Below are 18,209 nucleotides of genomic sequence, written 5' to 3'. Positions count from 1 at the left end.
TGAGAGAAATATCATATGGAGTCACTATAAGCATGTTAAATGATTACATATTACATAATCAATGAGATTTTTGAAAGTGAACAAGCATATATCATCATCAAGCATCAGCTTCTATCATATATTCAAAACAATCTATTCATTCAATAATAAAGAGAAATTGGGAGCTAAGAGTTAGAAACGATATTTCCTCCAAATTTTGAATGTAGATAACACTCACATATAACTTACACTTTTTTAAACAAAAGTTAAGAAATATATATGTATATGATGCAATTTAAAATACAAATCAATATTATTATTTCGTCGTCAATTTATTTGCTTCTGAAAACTCATTTAAAACTCAATTTGACCTTAGCATGTATCATTTAAAAATCGTTAAGACCAATCTGTGCAGTGAGAGTTGGCTACTAATTAATTCCTAAAATAACCACCTAAATCTTATAACTTGATGAATTGTCATTCTCATAATCGAAAAACTTAAGTAATAAACAATTGTTTCTTTCCCAACCTATGCTGCTGGTAACAATGTATATCACGTGGTATAGAGTGCATTTGTTTTGTTAGTCAAAGAAGACACCTCATCACAATCAAGTCAACTCATGTATAAAGTCCTATATATAATATAATCAAGTAGTTCTATAAATATTACATTCCACAGACTTAACCAAAAAAAATTGCATTCCATAGAAAAAATCACACAGTGCGATCATATATAATAATAATCTCCAGGAAAATTACATCACAAGTAAAAGGTTCACAAAATATGAACAAAGAAAACGATAATTAAGATTAAAGACTCATGCAGATAACTAAGAAGTTGAACTTGCACTCACGAAGTCACGATAAGTAATTGTCAACTATTAGATAGCTCTCACAATCTTAAGTACATTAAATGAAATAATAACAATTTCTTCATCACTAGTATAATATTCAGATTTTTTTTTTCTTGAATGCTCTTACTTGTTATTCTCAGCTATGGCAAGATCAATGTTTGTTTGTCCCAGCAAACTACTCATCGATCGTGCTTTAACCATTCCAAGCTTCATCCTCTTCTTTGTGATCACCAATGGCTTTCTCTCATCATCATCATCATCATCATTGTCTGCACCATCAAACTTTGTTTTCATTTCAATTGATTGAGATATTGACATGTCTTGAACATTATTATTCTTTGCAGCAACAAGAGACCTTTTTCTTACACTTGCCATGCTTCTCAACCTTCCTTTCCCTAAATGATGCTCACAAAGAGAATAACCAACTAGTGTTGGTTGACAACATCTCCATCCTCTTCCATTAACACGACTGCACCGCGAACCTTCCATGAGCGCACCACCTCTTACCTTCTTCTGTTTTGTCTCTCTAATAACCACTACCTCTTCTTCATCACTGTCTCCATTATTATCATAACGGTTATTATTCATCTTGTTCTTCATCTTCATCGTCATCTTCTTCTTTGTATTATTATTGTCTTTGTTGCTGTTGTCGGTGTTGCGGTTGCTATTCGTCGCAAAACTTTCTCTCCGTTTCTTTAGAGGAAAGGCTTTCTCTCCATCTTTCCATCTCCAATCTACCGTATATATATAATAGTAGTACTCTCTCAATAACAAACTCAATCAACATACATATATATTCATGCATTATTATTCCAAATATATAAACAACACAATAAAATATATATGTGACCTTTTTTATAACTAGAACAAGAAGGGCTTGAGGATGCGAAAAGCTCAGTTGATATTGGTGCACTTGAGATACTTCCTTTCCTACAAGGAACAAAGGAGCCAGAAAGACCTCAAAAAGAACCACAGCCACAAACACATATATTCCACTTTTACACTTAAAATTCAAGGTGAAAAGAGAAAAGATGAAAAGAGAAAGAATGTAAAAATGCTATGAAAGAAGATATGATGTAAACGGGGGACCAGCATTTGGTTCTATACTAGTATAGTAGTAGTATGTGCAGCTCAAGGGCAAATTGGTAGGTAGCTAGTTTTGAGAAAAAAATGATAGGTTTAGAGGGAATTTTCCTATATTTAAAACACTTTCAACTCTATTTCCGCTAACAGTAGTATTTCTTTTTAGCAATTATTGTTTTATAAAATATAAAAATTTAATTAATTAAAAAAAAAAAGTTTTACCTGTTATCATTAACCTTCTGTCCCTCTTCCCCAACTTGCCCTCTCCCATCTTCTACCTGCAATTCAAAAGCACTCAATTAAAAAACAACTAACATAGGATCCACTAAATGGTTGGTTGCATATGTTACCCCTATGTGAATGTGAAAAAAAATAAAAATTAAAAAAATTATTGCACCAATCCGACCATTTGTAAAAGGTTGGACAAAAGTGCACTAATTTACAATCGATTTTCCTATAAAAAAAATTTTAAAAAAATTGAATTATTCGAGTCATATATATAATATTATTTTTCACACTAACCAAAATCGGTTGCTTCTTGTGCTGTCTCTCGTCAGTTAAGGAATCATCACAGCCGTTGATTGGTTTCCCGATCGGTGGGACTGGTTGAACGGACGGTTGTGGATGATCCAAGGCTTGAATGCAAGAATGTTTTGGTGAAGTGGTTGTTGCATCGTTGAGTTGCACCACCTCCGGTGACCCGTTGATAAAGTTGGGATCTGAGAAAGTCACGGGCGAAAGAGAGAAAGGTAGTTGCCTCTTTCGGATCCTCATAAGTGCAAAAGATATTTAGCTCACAAAACTTTTAAACATGAAAAATGAAAAATGAAAAATCACCCAACATAGAAAATCTAGATTAGATTTTGAGGAAAATAATGATAGTAAAAAAAACAGTAAGAACCCAAACTATTTCATGAACTCATTGACCAAGAAAAAAATCTATAGAATTTTATGAATTTATAAACTATATATTTTCTCTAAGCAAAGCTTGATTTTGTATCTGGCTTTTTTGTTGCACCATCACAAAAGGGTGTTGTTTTTAGTTAAACTGTATGGGTGAGGGATGGCTCGTGTGAGGGTGGTTTAGGAGTGAAAGCACGTGTGAGGAGGGTGACTGGGTGGAACGGTAACCGGTGGGAGAGGAAAAGACAGAGTACGGACGAGGATGCCAGAGTGGAGAGGGAGAATTGGCAAATAGAAAAGTTAGAAATAAAAGCAATAAGATAAGAGAAAGGTGGGAAGAGAGAAGGAGTGGATGGTTCTATCGTTTATACTTTTAAGAAGGGGAGCTATGGGCCCCATAACCGTGACCCTCCTTAACAAGGACCCTCTTTATATTCTATTTTCCATGATATATGTTCAATTGATAATTCCAAATTACTTTTTTTCAATAAGCAATGATATAAGATGTCGTATTAGGGGTGCAACCCTTACAACGAAAACTCTTTTGCATCCTTACAACGAAAATTCTATAAAGAGTTGAAGAAATTTAAAGGTAACTTGTACCAATCATAAAAACTAGTTCTAGGAGAAAAGCTACTACTACTTAACCATCTCCAAGAAAAGAACAAGATGTTGGATATAACGACATCAAAACTAAAAGTAGCATTGTCAAAAACAATAGTATTCTTCATTAGCCAAATGCACCAAATTAGAGCAATCCATATTGAATTTAGAATAACTCTAGTGTTGGCTTTCCTCACCTGTTCTTGAATGCAACCAAAACTTTTGAACTCTTCCATGTTCAACTCGAAGTCATTCCCCAACCAAGCATAGATTCTTTCCTACACCGCTTTCGTAACTTGACATTGAAAGAAAAAATGGTCCAAAGTTTCCGAGTGGTGAGAACAAAATAAGCAATCAAGAGAATTGAGATTAGGAACTCCTCTATTTGCCAAAAGATCCTTTAGAGGTAGTCTATTGATGAAAAATCTCCAAAAAAAATTTGAACCTTTTTCGGGATGATAGCTTTTCAAATGACTTCCAACAATTTGATGGTGTTGATTGGCCAAGCTATGTCTTTAGCATTAGACACTAAATGGGACACGCTAGCAACCGAGAACACACCGGTAGGATTTAGATTCCAATGGAAATCATCATGTTCGAAAATGTTCGAAAAAATGTCATCCAACAACGCTTTTAAGTCTCTCAATTGGGTGTCGAAAGCCGAAACCAATCCATTCGCGGCGGGGAGGTGAAGCAACTGGAAAACTCATCGAAACAAATACAATGAAGTCGCCATCGAACATCTATTTATCCTACCACAAGGAATGGGAAATATCGAAGAAAACCAAATAATAGCACAGGTCTCAGAGAAAGGGGTAAGGGTGTCTGTTACGTGAGGGGAAGGTATTAGCACCCCTCACGGCTGTGGTACTCCACAGGATCCATTCTTGCTGATTTTCTAATCTAAGGGTGTGTGTGTGTGAATCATGCTAGGTGCTAAGGGAAACATACAATGGAAGATATACAAATAAGGGGAAACATGCAATGGGAGGAATAAGCAAATAAGCAAGAAAGTCGAATAAAAATAAGAAAAGAAAAAGCCCGCTCGCTAGGGTGTTCGTACCCTATGCCTACGTACCTCCAATGTGCAATGGAGAAATCAGAGCGCCGTAGTTCGGCCCAAAAGTTTCTGTTTCTATCTCGATTCGCGTCTCCTAAAGAAACGGAACCGAGCACCCTAAGGGAGCATGCAAACAAGGAGCGTCACAAAGATCCTAGCAAACATGGCATGTGAACAGGCATCACAGATAAGAACAGGCGAACAGGCATCGCAAAGATATCATACGAACAGGCATCGCAGATAGAAATACAATCATGTAACAGGCATACACGAATGTGAGTGTGTGAACAAGCATCACAAGTGATAACGCGAACAGGCATCGCAAACAACACGTAACAAGCATACATGTGCAAGTGTGAACAAGCATCACAAAGATATCATACGAACAGGCATCGCAGATAAGAAGATAGTGAACAAGCATCACAAAGATATCATACTAACAGGCATAGCAGATACAAAGATAGTGAACAAGCATCACAAAGATATCATACTAACAGGCATAGCAGATACAAAGATAGTGAACAAGCATCACAACCACAAGGCATACATTCGAGCTCCGCTCGAGAAACAAACAAACTACCGAAGTAGTAAACAATGCAAATGCAACACACAAACGAGCTCAGCTCGTAAAGCAAGCAAACTACCGAAGTAGTGACCTGGGAACTAGGGAGACGTTCTAGCTAACGGGGAAAGTCCTCCGAAGCCACCGTCCACGGGGAAAGTCCTCCGAGACGGTTGAACAAGAAAATAACGGGAAATAAATGTTCTAGCTAACGGGGAAAGTCCTCCGAAGCTCCCATCCACGGGGAAAGTCCTCCGAGACGGGTGAACAAGACAATAACTGGAAACAAACGTTCTAGCTAACGGGGAAAGTCCTCCGAAGCTACCGTCCACGGGGAAAGTCCTCCGAGACGGGTGAACAAGACAATAACTAGAAATAAATGTTCTAGCTAACGGGGAAAGTCCTCCGAAGCCACCATCCACGGGGAAAGTCCTCCGAGATGGTTGAACAAGCAAATAACTGGAAATAAACTGAAAACGGTAAACAAACAAAAACAGAGCCTCTTTCGAGGGCTTGGCCAGATGAATGTCTACCCTACTTCTCATGTTAAGAATGATGCTGCATGCCTACCCTACTTCTCATGGCAAGGTATGGTGCGCGAAAGAGTAAAAAAGGACAAAGGGGATACCAAGCGGATAGCAAATCCGCAGTGAGCTAGCAACGCAAGCAGAACTAAGAAACTTCACGTAATCTAACATCCAGAAGAGCCAGGAGTCTAGCATAAGCGTCAAAGCGATGCAGTGTGAAAATAAATCACAACCGCTATGTGGTGCGTATCAAACACAACCACACAAGCAACCTGCAAGAAATACAATCCAGACAATACAGGAATACATCTCAATGGACGAGAGATCAGGAATAAGTTCGTGTCCCACAAATAAAGTGGAACACAACACAAGTCAAGTCGCATCGGAAGCGAGTTCGTGTCCCACAAATAAAGTGGAACATGAAGCAAGTCGAATCGCAATCGAAGGCTCTCTCGAAGTACCTCGCATATCTCAGCAAACAAATCAGTAGTAACAAGGAAGCACGCTATAGAAAATACTAGCAACTAGATTCTAATTAAATCCTAAACAAAAATCTAACAAGATTAAATTGTTTTTTATGATATTTTTATCTAAGAACAAGAGAACAAATTATGTAACAAAATATCAAATTCTAGCAAAGAAATATTACATGTTTTTATTCATTTTGATCATGTAAAAGTCTAACAAAACAATTGATTTCATGTGATTTTTATTACTACTAAAAGAAATGAAAAGAAACTAAAATTAACTAGAGGAAAATGAGCACAAAAGGGGGTAAGTGATGAAATAGGTGGTGCTGCAAGAGGTAAGGGCGCAGGGCCCAGCCAGAGTTGGCCCAGGGTTGTTTTTGTTATAGTTTTCTTTTTGGATTTTTACTAGAACAAACAAAAAAAAGAAAAGGAAATACGATTGGGCTTAGGGAGGTGTAGTGCAGCGTTTTCGTGATAAGGCCCAAAGGATTGCTCAGTTTTGATCCAGATTCATTCAATTCTAATCTCCATTATTCCCAATAATCCACATTAAACCAATTAATCCAATTAATGTCATAAGATTAAATGAAATAAAAAAGAAGATTAGGATTTAACGTACAATCGTGACGATTAGAGTTCTTGAACTCTCTTCTCCCTTAGACTCAAATGCGGCGGCAGGCTCTCTTCTCCGATCGGAGCTCTAACGGCGCCACCGTGAACGTACCGGCCGTCACTTCAACGTCCCACTCTCCTTCGACTCCCATCTCTCCGCTCATCTCCCGTGGATCTCGTCTCATCTCTGATCCCTCGCGGTTTCTTACGAATCTCTCGCTCGATCCCCTTCATCTTTTCCGATTCTCCGCGTTTATGTTGTTGGTAGATGATTATGAAGGCGATTCAACATGGAGATTGAAGTTGTTGTTTGTTGAAGTTTTTGTTCTCGCTTCCGATGTCGCGTCGGAGTTGCGATTCTGTGATGAAGGCGTGATGTTGTTTGAAGTTGGAGATGAGTGTGCTCTTGGAGATTGCTTGGAATTGATGAACAAAGTTGTTGTTGAACCGAAATTGGAGACTGAGAAATGATGTACCGTGAAAACTGATTTGCGATTCAGAGAAGATGATGTTCTTGTGCTATTCTGATTGAGGATGATGAACGTGAGATTGAAGATGATGAGATTCAAGAAGGGAGAGTTATCAGTTTGGTTACGTCTTTGTTCAATGATTCTTGGATGAAGGACTTTGGTTTTTTTTGGATCTGAATTTTGAGTGTGATTTTTCAGGTTGAAGGAGAGGATTGAAGCTTGATTTTCTGATCTTTTCCTGGTTGAAGATTGAAAGTGCAGAGGTGAGTTTTGTTCAGAGAATTTGGTGATTGAAGATATGATGAAGATTGAAGTGCGACTCCGAGAGAGGTGAAGATGAAGACGCGACGAAGATGAAGGTGAAATAGTTATTGAAGATTGAAGAAGTGGTTATGGCGATGTAGTGGAGAAGAAGACTGGTTATGGTTCTGCAGATTTTCAATGAAGGTTATGGTGGTTTTCTGTTGAATATTCTGCTGAGCTTTTGTGAATTACAGGGAGAAGATGATGAAAGTGATGAAGATTGATGGAAGAATCTTGAAGATGATCAATGAATCTGGGAGGGAAGAGTGATAGATTCTCCGTCGAGAAAGCGAGAGAGAAGTTTGTTACCTTTGTTACCGGTGAGTTCCCCTTCTCAAATTCTGTTCTCTCCCCCCCCTCTGTTAATAATTCTCCCTGACTTCTATATCTTTACTCTTGTCAACTATTTCATGAACCGGTTTTTCTTTTGATTTCAGGTTTCCGGTTTCCGATTCGGTTTACGTTTGAGTGCCAAACCGGACTTTTCTGCTACGAGTTTTTGGTTCAGTTTGATACAAATTATGCAGGGAAATTTTTGGAGCAAGTGGTCAGATTTTGAATGGAATTTTTGGTGTATTTTTGAATAATCATTGTAATGGACTTGGACCTTTTTTACTAGAGTTTGTAATGACAATGGACTTTGCATCAACAATGAATTTTGATAGAAATTTAAATGGGCTTGACAAATGGTTTTTTATCTTGTATTGAATATATGAATGTAACTTGTAATGAGCTTTCTTTGTGTAATTCAATTTTGCAATGAATTGTATAGATTTTTTCTTGAATTTGAATGATGATGAATCTTGCAAGCAACTTGAATGAATAAGGGATGAGTGAAACTCGGATGACGTTTGAACGGTATCAAATGAACTTGATGAATATTCGGACATGACATGAATATGATGAATTGTTCTAATCTCATAACTTTACATACTAAGAACTCTCACACAAATGCTTAAGAACTTTATTTCACCTTGATTATTCTTGAACTTAAATCCACCTAAAGTCTAATGAACAACTTCCAATCAACTCGCATTTTCAATAAAACTCTCTCAATTTTCTTGGTTTCAAGTGATGAAATAAACGTCTTTAATAACTTATGGCACATAAAAGAGGGCAAATTTTGGGGTGCAACAGCTGCCCCTATTCAAACTTCTTGAACCTGACGAGCGAGAAACGAAAGTTTTGAACCGTCGAGGTGGAAGGAGATTGAATACCAGAATGAACTCGAAAATTTGCGCTCTTGATCAATAGAAGATTCCATCTTGTAATAAGAAGGAATGTACCACCCCGCAAGCAGGGAGAAAAAACCTCATTTGACCTGGATAATTAAGTAGCTCCAACTTGCGATAAGAAGGAACAGATAACCCCACAGGCAGGGGAAAAGACTTCAATTGATCTGGGCATCAAGAGAAGTAACATCTCGACTGATCTGGGCATCAGGCGTAGCAGATGTCTTCCGAACAGGAATCGGGGATAGATGTCTAAGTCGATCTGGGCATCGAAATGAGATATTCCGGTTGATCTGGGCATCAACGGGTAGTAAGTATCTCTGGTCTGGGCACCAAGGCGACATCTCCATCTGATGCAATTAAATCATCAGGCAGATATTCCAACTGATCTGGGTATCAGCGGCTTGCTCCTTCGTAAGATCGACGAGATCCGGAGGCGGTTCCCTCAACTGAAAGTCTGGTTTATCAGGAATAGGAACAATATCTCTTCCGAACTGTGTACGCCGGGAAAGGAAGTCTTTGAACTGATCTAGGCTCGATGCTAGAAAATAAGTAGAACAATCCTCTTCTGACTGACAAAGTCAATCAGGCAGATATCTCCATCTGATCTGGGCATCAGTGGCTTGCTCCTTCGTAAGATCGACGAGATCCGGAGGCGGCTCCCTCAACTGAAAGTCTGATTTATCAGGAATAGGAACGGATATCTCTTCCGAACTGTGTGCGCCGGGAAAAGAAAACATCTTCAACTGATAGTAAGCATCAGGACTGGGCAGACGAGTTCTTCTTCTGAACGAAAATAAATCGTCAGGACGTAGATATTTCCAACTGATCTGAGGCATCAGCAGGCTTGCTCCTTAGGAAGATCTTGGGAGATCCGGAGGCGGTTCCTTCAACTGAACTGGAATCAGGATAGGAACAAATATCTTCAACCGATCTAAGGGCATCGGGAATGAGTAATCCTTTAACTGATCTGACAGTGTCAAGATAGGGGGACAAACTTCTTCTGATTTAGACATCAGGATAAGCACTTATAATGATTAGGCGAGTTGCTCTCTGGGAGGCATTTTGACAACTTTCCTGCAGAAGGAAACATATATGATATGATTTATGCATGATGCATGTATGAATGTTGAATGGATTAGTATTCCGATGATGGAAATGTTAAACGCTTAGGGAATGCAATGCGACTGATGCATGATTCGAACGTTGCTTAGGGAGACAATGGATGAGCACTGAATTGCTGAAGTAGTGCTGGAGAGAGTATGGAACTCTGCGGGGAGGACAAGAAGAGTGACCAAAGGTCACAAACTGCAAGCTGACAAAGATGGATCAAAAATCTGCTGGAGACGATCAAATTTGGATGCGAGCTCTGGCTGGGGAATAAATCCTGCTTGGGGATACCCGGGCAACTTCATTGGAGAAGCAAATTCTCGACACACTGGGGATGTAAAGATAAGGGCAAGTCATGGAGACAACTCTGATGGGGAGTGACCAACTTGCCGGTGCATGAAGTATTCCGCTGGGGAAATCCTTGAAGGACACAGATTCTGCTGAGGATGCAAGTGAAACTCTGCTGAGGAGAGACTCAGTGGAGAAAATGAATACTTCTGCATAGTGGTCCACTGGGGAGATGAGAGATCCTCTGGGGATAAGGAACTTAGCATAAGAATATTTTGTTAAGATCACTCCACTGGGGAATAAGATGACTCTCTTGGGGAAAACAGTTCTATCTGTTGGAGAGAGATGCTCTACTGGGGAAAATGAGGAACTCTGGCAAGGAACCTCATTAAGAGTTTGCTGGTGAATCAGATACCATTCAATCGTGATTCAACTGGGGAGAACACACTTCACTGGGGAATGAGGCTTCTGAAGCACGAAGATTGCATTGAGATGTGCTTTGCTGAGGAGATGAGAATCTTGGAACAAAGAAAACCTCATCTGAATGTACTCAGCCGGGGAATGAGAATCTCTCACTTAGCTAGATCCGCTGACGTGCTGACATGGTGTACTCGAAAGGATGTACCCACAATGGGCAAATGCAAGATCAACAGATTGTCAGACATCTGAGCTTGAAACTTTCTAAACAGGCAATGGATTCATTGAGTTGGCAAGCGAGCAGTGATTAGAATACCAAACAAGTATCGGCCGGGGTATACAACAGGCATTGACTTTCCGAGAGAGTGCCACCAGGAAGTGGGCTTAAGAGATCAAGCAAGTGTTGACTTCAAAGGGACCAAACAGAAATTGGCTTTCATAATGTTCTGCATATTCGTATGGTTGTGAGGATGCCAACAAGTATTGGACTTTCAATCTCAGATCAATGTTAAGGATGACGATCCTGACTTTCAACAGCCTTCGAGTTCATAAGTTGTTTAGCTAACACCTGAACTTTAAACTGAACATCTTCTGATGAGGATAGAATGCCAATGCATATTGTCTCGCCCCAGACTGTAAGGAGTTTGAAGAAATTCATCTCGTAAGGACCTTCTGTAAATATCAAACTGACTTGCCCCAGTATCAAGTATTTTGGCACCATGCCCCTGCTTGACCTGTGTTGGAGGTAGCTTCGACTGTGTTTGGGTGAATGCCCCTGATTGTTTAGCACCTTGAGAGATTTTTTATCTTAACCTGATTGCCTCAGATTGATTGAAAACTTGCGCGATAAAGTAATCAAACGCTTTTGTGCCCCTGAGGGTGATCAGACTTTGAAATATTGCTGCCTCTGCTCAACGGAGTTCTAAAGACAACATGTCCTTCGGGAGGATAAAACTTTTCAGCTGAAGTTCATGATGGAAACTTTCTTGATGTCAAGCACTCGTTCATATGCAAAGAATGTTTATTATGAGAGATATAATTCTAATGCAAAGAGTATGTTTGTCTTGAAGTTTAAAAGACACTTTTTGAAAGGATGTCGTAACATCGATTTTTTATGAAAGAAAGAAAAGATGGTGTGATACCAACTCAAGCGTTTAGCGGATCTCCTAGGAGTCAGCTTACCGTATTCTCTTGTACAGTCTGCTTTCAAATCAACCCTGCTTCAGTTAGGACTTTCAAGGGTTGTAACGTGGCCAGGTTCACGGTTTTTTAGAAAAAAGGATTTTTAGGCTCAAATTATTTGGTGCCCACCCCCTTCATGATGTTCTCCAGTCCTAAGTTCAGTTAACTCGACACGAGCATTCATCTTTCAAGAGGAGTTTGGAAATGATTGAGGAGTCAATGAGGTCTTCTGAACACGGCTGTCACTTTACCTTTTGTTTTTGGTGTCTGATCACACGACTTTCTTCTTTTGATGAGGATTCTTATTTTGTAATCCTTTTTCCGCTTTTGCTTTGTTTGTTTCCCTAATTTTTTCCTGGACAAATTCTTTTGAATTTTGATTTGGATGTCCAGCGGGATGCCCTAATTTTTGCCTAAGTCACATGTTCTCAAGTTGTTGACTTAGCGGGCTTTCTTTCTTTTTTCATTTTTTTCATTCTTTTTTCCTTTTTTTTTGAACAAGTCGTGTGGTCCTGAATCTCTGATTTGTTGGAAGTGCATAGCGACTGCCTGAGTCATTGATTGATGAAGAATTACCATTGTGGTATCGTCATATTTCGACCTCCTGAGGTGAGGGATAAACCACAACGGCTTTAATGTTGGTTTCAACCTCCTGATGTGAGGGATAATCATGATGTCTCAACCTCCTGAGGTGAGGAATAACCGTTGTGGATTTGACTTTCCTCAACCTTTTGAAAGATAGCCATTGTTGTATCCTTAGATGTGTGCTCCTGATGAATTTTGAATGCTCGATCATGTTAACTGAATACTACCCGCCCCTGGGTTAAATGTGAGGGGTTTTTTTTTTTGAAAAGAAACTCCTACTTCGAAGGCTCAGAGGGGTTAACGAGGGTTTCACTCCCTTATATCTCCAGTGTTTGGGGATTTGAAACAATGCCTGTACATCCTCAACAGGGTTTTACTCAAAAGCATACCATTTGAGGTTATTGGTATTATGTTCATCATTCTCCCTACGGAGTTATCATGCTTTATGTAGCAAGAGTTAAGTATCACAAAAAGCATATAAAAACATATAAGAGCAAAAGCGAATGGATTTTTTCAAGACAAACATATTCAGTGCATTATGATTATAGTTCAAAAACAAACAAGTTTTGCATACAAACAGTATTGCACAACATAAGAAAGCTTAAACATGAATATGCATGATGATTTAGGAATTGCCAATGTTGAGGAGATCCTCTCCGTATGGACTTATTGCTTCAGAAGATCCAGTGAGTCAAAGGAGAACTTCCATTATGGCCTTCAGGAGTGCATGTGATAGCCTCAGTGTCAATCAGGTCTTGAACCTTGTCTTTGAATGGATGACAATCCTCAATTAGATAACCAAGTGCCCCCAGGGTGGAAAGCACACCAAGCACTACGTCAGAACACTTTAGATCACTTCGTGGAAGAAGATTTCAGCAAAGTCATACAGAAGTTGCAAGTGTCTAGCTTTTAGGGATTTGAGCCATGCAAGTTGTGCACAAACTCAAGATACAAGGCATCTTGCTTATCCCTCGGTCGGGAGCCCCAAATAAAGTGATTGGATTTTGTGAATGCTTTAGGGATTTGAGCTGCCAATGATGCAAACTCAAGAACACAGAGTCTTGCTTATCCCTCGGTCGGGAGCCCTAAATATAGATGCCGAAACAGAAAACACCCTCATGAATGGAGGAAACTTGTATTACTATCAGCGAACAACAGTAACCTCCGACGCTTGGCTATCAAAGTCATTACTTGGAACACACAATAGTTGTTGTGAAGGAAACCTCTGGCAGTACCAATTGCAGGTGATTCTCATGAGTTACTTCCTTGAGGAAGAACAAGCCTTCTACTAGCAGCAGATGAAATGGGATTGACCAGTAGAAACCAATATGAATAAACTCAAACATCTCTGTATCGAGCAAGTCCTGGACTCTTTGTACCTCAACACCTTGTAAGGCTTGACATTATGATCAGGTGCCCCAGATTAGAACACACCGACTATTGTCATTGGAATCAGGAGAGCTATCTGTGGTGGGAAAGATCCAAAGCAACCAACTTAAGTTCCAACAAGCAAGGAAGTAACTCGGATACAAGGCACTGGGAGTACATCCACTTGTTTCTCTTCCGTCTCTGTTGACAAGAAAATGCTAGCGACAAGGAAATCCAGGAGGAGGAGGTGACTCATAATATGAAGCTGAACCTTGAGAATGAGAGGTGCCTCTGCATATCACTCTCAATTACTTCCTGGAGGAAGATTCTGGCGAAGTCACAAGGAATTTATAAGTGCTTTAGGGATTCGAGCAATGCGAATGGTGCAATGCTCAAGATAGACAATGTCTTGCTTATCCCTCGTGCGGGAGCCCCAAGCAATTTCAAAGACTTGTAGATCTTAACATCATGACTAGGCCCCATAATAGAATTCACACCTAGTGTCATCATCATCAAGCAGGGAATCTGTAGACATCAACACCGTACAGAGCTTAACCAGTTTCAAATAAAGCAAGCATGGAAGCAAATGATCATAGGACATGAGAATCAGATAGACTCATCTTTCGGTCCTCTTCTGTCGGGAACATACCCTTTGAATTCATAAGAGAAAGGAGATTAGTCGCTGACGAGGAACTTCAGAAACCGCACAATTGCGGAAGAGATCCACGAAGTTCTCCCAGAGTCTTTTTTTTCTAAGAGTCCTTGAGAACGTGTCAAAACTTGCATGTCTTCATAAACAACCCCAACTGAGTTTGTTTCTCGGTCAACTCCCCACAAAGTTGTTCCATGATTGATCTATGAGCACACAACAGTAACAAGCCAAGTCGGTGAGTCTAGTGAGAGTACCAAGTCTGAATAAGAGATCCTCAACTCTGAACACCTGTTATGCATGAAATGCATGAGATGAATGCAATGCCATGTTCATTCAATTTCCAAGGAATCCTCGTGTTTTGATTTTTGGCAAGCAAAAGATGGAAAAGCTCGACATGAGGCTTAAAGATATGATTCCTTGGAAATGGAAGGAACATGTATGCTAGTTATTTTTTGTACATCATTTTTTCAAAAGTAAATATGCAATGATGCAAAATGATGGGAACCAATGTCTCCACAATACTGAATATAGTTGCACATGTTCAAAGGTGCGGCGTAGCTTCAGGATACCAAGAACCAACTAACTTCCAATAGAACCACTCATGTTGTACCACGTCTGAATAGAACCAAAAGTAACAGGATCAAAGCTCCGCCGTCGTTTCAGAATACCAAAATATCGGGCACAATGATAACAGATCAAATAAAGGTCCGACCTCAACTCTGAAGAAGCAAATGGTATGTAGGAGCCAAGGTTTCCTGTCCCATCCCAAATCTCGCAGGTAGGAATCCTAAACACACACAGGATGTCCCTAATGGTCGCCAGGAATTTCGAACAAACAATGAGAGCGCCTGCCTACGGCAATAAGCATGCCGGACAGAGATCGCCTCACCGAGTTCTCTCCTGGTTGTGGTATGCTATGCTAACTCTACGTGCCATGCGCCACGAGAGCCAACATAACTATCCACGCTAATCTAAGTGTATACTTGGTCTGTGTAATGGACCTTTTACCTCATAGTAACATCCCGCCCGCCAAAAAACAACCAGCCAGCACAGCAGTATATCCAGAATATGGAAAGCGGTAAACACATAGATGCAAATGCATGCAAGCAGTATATACAAATGATGCGAGTAATAAACACACAAACAACCACAGAAGAGAAAGCGGTAAACACATAAATGCAAATGCATGCAAGCAGTATATACAATGATGATAACCGTAAACACACAAACACCCACAGAAAGGAAATCAAGCAAGAACTAGGAACGACACTCGGATAGTCCCCAGTGAAGTCGCCAGCTGAAGCAACTGGAAAACTCATCGAAACAAATACAATGAAGTCGCCATCGAACATCTATTTATCCTACCACAAGGAATGGGAAATATCGAAGAAAACCAAATAATAGCACAGGTCTCAGAGAAAGGGGTAAGGGTGTCTGTTACGTGAGGGGAAGGTATTAGCACCCCTCACGTCTGTGGTACTCCACAGGATCCATTCTTGCTGATTTTCTAATCTAAGGGTGTGTGTGTGTGTGAATCATGCTAGGTGCTAGGGGAAACATACAATGGAAGGTATACAAATAAGGGGAAACATGCAATGGGAGGAATAAGCAAATAAGCAAGAAAGTCGAATAAAAATAAGAAAAGAAAAAGCCCGCTCGCTAGGGTGTTCGTACCCTATGCCTACGTACCTCCAGTGTGCAATGGAGAAATCAGAGCGCCGTAGTTCGGCCCAAAAGTTTCTGTTTCTATCTCGATTCGCGTCTCCTAAAGAAACGGAACCGAGCACCCTAAGGGAGCATGCAAACAAGGAGCGTCACAAAGATCCTAGCAAACATGGCATGTGAACAGGCATCACAGATAAGAACAGGCGAACAGGCATCGCAAAGATATCATACGAACAGGCATCGCAGATAGAAATACAATCATGTAACAGGCATACACGAATGTGAGTGTGTGAACAAGCATCACAAGTGATAACGCGAACAGGCATCGCAAACAACACGTAACAAGCATACATGTGCAAGTGTGAACAAGCATCACAAAGATATCATACGAACAGGCATCGCAGATAAGAAGATAGTGAACAAGCATCACAAAGATATCATACTAACAGGCATAGCAGATACAAAGATAGTGAACAAGCATCACAAAGATATCATACTAATAGGCATAGCAGATACAAAGATAGTGAACAAGCATCACAACCACAAGGCATACATTCGAGCTCCGCTCGAGAAACAAACAAACTACCGAAGTAGTAAACAATGCAAATGCAACACACAAACGAGCTCAGCTCGTAAAGCAAGCAAACTACCGAAGTAGTGACCTGGGAACTAGGGAGACGTTCTAGCTAACGGGGAAAGTCCTCCGAAGCCACCGTCCACGGGGAAAGTCCTCCGAGACGGTTGAACAAGAAAATAACGGGAAATAAATGTTCTAGCTAACGGGGAAAGTCCTCCGAAGCTCCCATCCACGGGGAAAGTCCTCCGAGACGGGTGAACAAGACAATAACTGGAAACAAACGTTCTAGCTAACGGGGAAAGTCCTCCGAAGCTACCGTCCACGGGGAAAGTCCTCCGAGACGGGTGAACAAGACAATAACTAGAAATAAATGTTCTAGCTAACGGGGAAAGTCCTCCGAAGCCACCATCCACGGGGAAAGTCCTCCGAGATGGTTGAACAAGCAAATAACTGGAAATAAACTGAAAACGGTAAACAAACAAAAACAGAGCCTCTTTCGAGGGCTTGGCCAGATGAATGTCTACCCTACTTCTCATGTTAAGAATGATGCTGCATGCCTACCCTACTTCTCATGGCAAGGTATGGTGCGCGAAAGAGTAAAAAAGGACAAAGGGGATACCAAGCGGATAGCAAATCCGCAGTGAGCTAGCAACGCAAGCAGAACTAAGAAACTTCACGTAATCTAACATCCAGAAGAGCCAGGAGTCTAGCATAAGCGTCAAAGCGATGCAGTGTGAAAATAAATCACAACCGCTATGTGGTGCGTATCAAACACAACCACACAAGCAACCTGCAAGAAATACAATCCAGACAATACAGGAATACATCTCAATGGACGAGAGATCAGGAATAAGTTCGTGTCCCACAAATAAAGTGGAACACAACACAAGTCAAGTCGCATCGGAAGCGAGTTCGTGTCCCACAAATAAAGTGGAACACGAAGCAAGTCGAATCGCAATCGAAGGCTCTCTCGAAGTACCTCGCATATCTCAGCAAACAAATCAGTAGTAACAAGGAAGCACGCTATAGAAAATACTAGCAACTAGATTCTAATTAAATCCTAAACAAAAATCTAACAAGATTAAATTGTTTTTTATGATATTTTTATCTAAGAACAAGAGAACAAATTATGTAACAAAATATCAAATTCTAACAAAGAAATATTACATGTTTTTATTCATTTTGATCATGTAAAAGTCTAACAAAACAATTGATTTCATGTGATTTTTATTACTACTAAAAGAAATGAAAAGAAACTAAAATTAACTAGAGGAAAATGAGCACAAAAGGGGGTAAGTGATGAAATAGGTGGTGCTGCAAGAGGTAAGGGCGCAGGGCCCAGCCAGAGTTGGCCCAGGGTTGTTTTTGTTATAGTTTTCTTTTTGGATTTTTACTAGCACAAACAAAAAAAAGAAAAGGAAATACGATTGGGCTTAGGGAGGTGTAGTGCAGCGTTTTCGTGATAAGGCCCAAAGGATTGCTCAGTTTTGATCCAGATTCATTCAATTCTAATCTCCATTATTCCCAATAATCCACATTAGACCAATTAATCCAATTAATGTCATAAGATTAAATGAAATAAAAAAGAAGATTAGGATTTAACGTACAATCGTGACGATTAGAGTTCTTGAACTCTCTTCTCCCTTAGACTCAAATGCGGCGGCAGGCTCTCTTCTCCGATCGGAGCTCTAACGGCGCCACCGTGAA

At 40.1% G+C, this 18,209-nt stretch overlaps 1 protein-coding gene across 1 annotated transcript; it reads right to left on the bottom strand.

Annotated features, from left to right (window-relative positions):
- Positions 1 to 764: 764 nt before the first annotated feature.
- Positions 765 to 3,168, bottom strand: LOC131621410 (uncharacterized). The gene is made up of 4 exons (XM_058892453.1): positions 2,439 to 3,168; positions 2,139 to 2,194; positions 1,684 to 1,763; positions 765 to 1,567 (listed from the first exon to the last, which is right to left on the bottom strand). The coding sequence occupies exons 1-4, from the start codon at positions 2,688 to 2,690 to the stop codon at positions 957 to 959; spliced, it is 999 nt and encodes a 332-aa protein (XP_058748436.1). The 5' UTR covers positions 2,691 to 3,168; the 3' UTR covers positions 765 to 956.
- Between the last annotated feature and the right edge of the window lie 15,041 nt (positions 3,169 to 18,209).

Source organism: Vicia villosa, linkage group LG1, assembly GCF_029867415.1.
Source record: "Vicia villosa cultivar HV-30 ecotype Madison, WI linkage group LG1, Vvil1.0, whole genome shotgun sequence".
NCBI classification, from domain to species: domain Eukaryota; kingdom Viridiplantae; phylum Streptophyta; class Magnoliopsida; order Fabales; family Fabaceae; genus Vicia; species Vicia villosa.
This window is presented reverse-complemented; position numbering and strand designations above follow the sequence as displayed.

What these genes read in the sequence shown, in the direction of transcription:
- LOC131621410 (XM_058892453.1), bottom strand. Translation starts at nt 2,690, where the DNA reads ATGAGGATCCGAAAGAGGCAACTACCTTTCTCTCTTTCGCCCGTGACT. An exon ending in ACAAGAAGCAACCGATTTTG is followed by an intron (nt 2,195 to 2,438) that starts GTTAGTGTGAAA and finishes TTTGAATTGCAG; the next exon opens with GTAGAAGATGGGAGAGGGCA. An exon ending in CAGAAGGTTAATGATAACAG is followed by an intron (nt 1,764 to 2,138) that starts GTAAAACTTTTT and finishes TGTTCCTTGTAG; the next exon opens with GAAAGGAAGTATCTCAAGTG.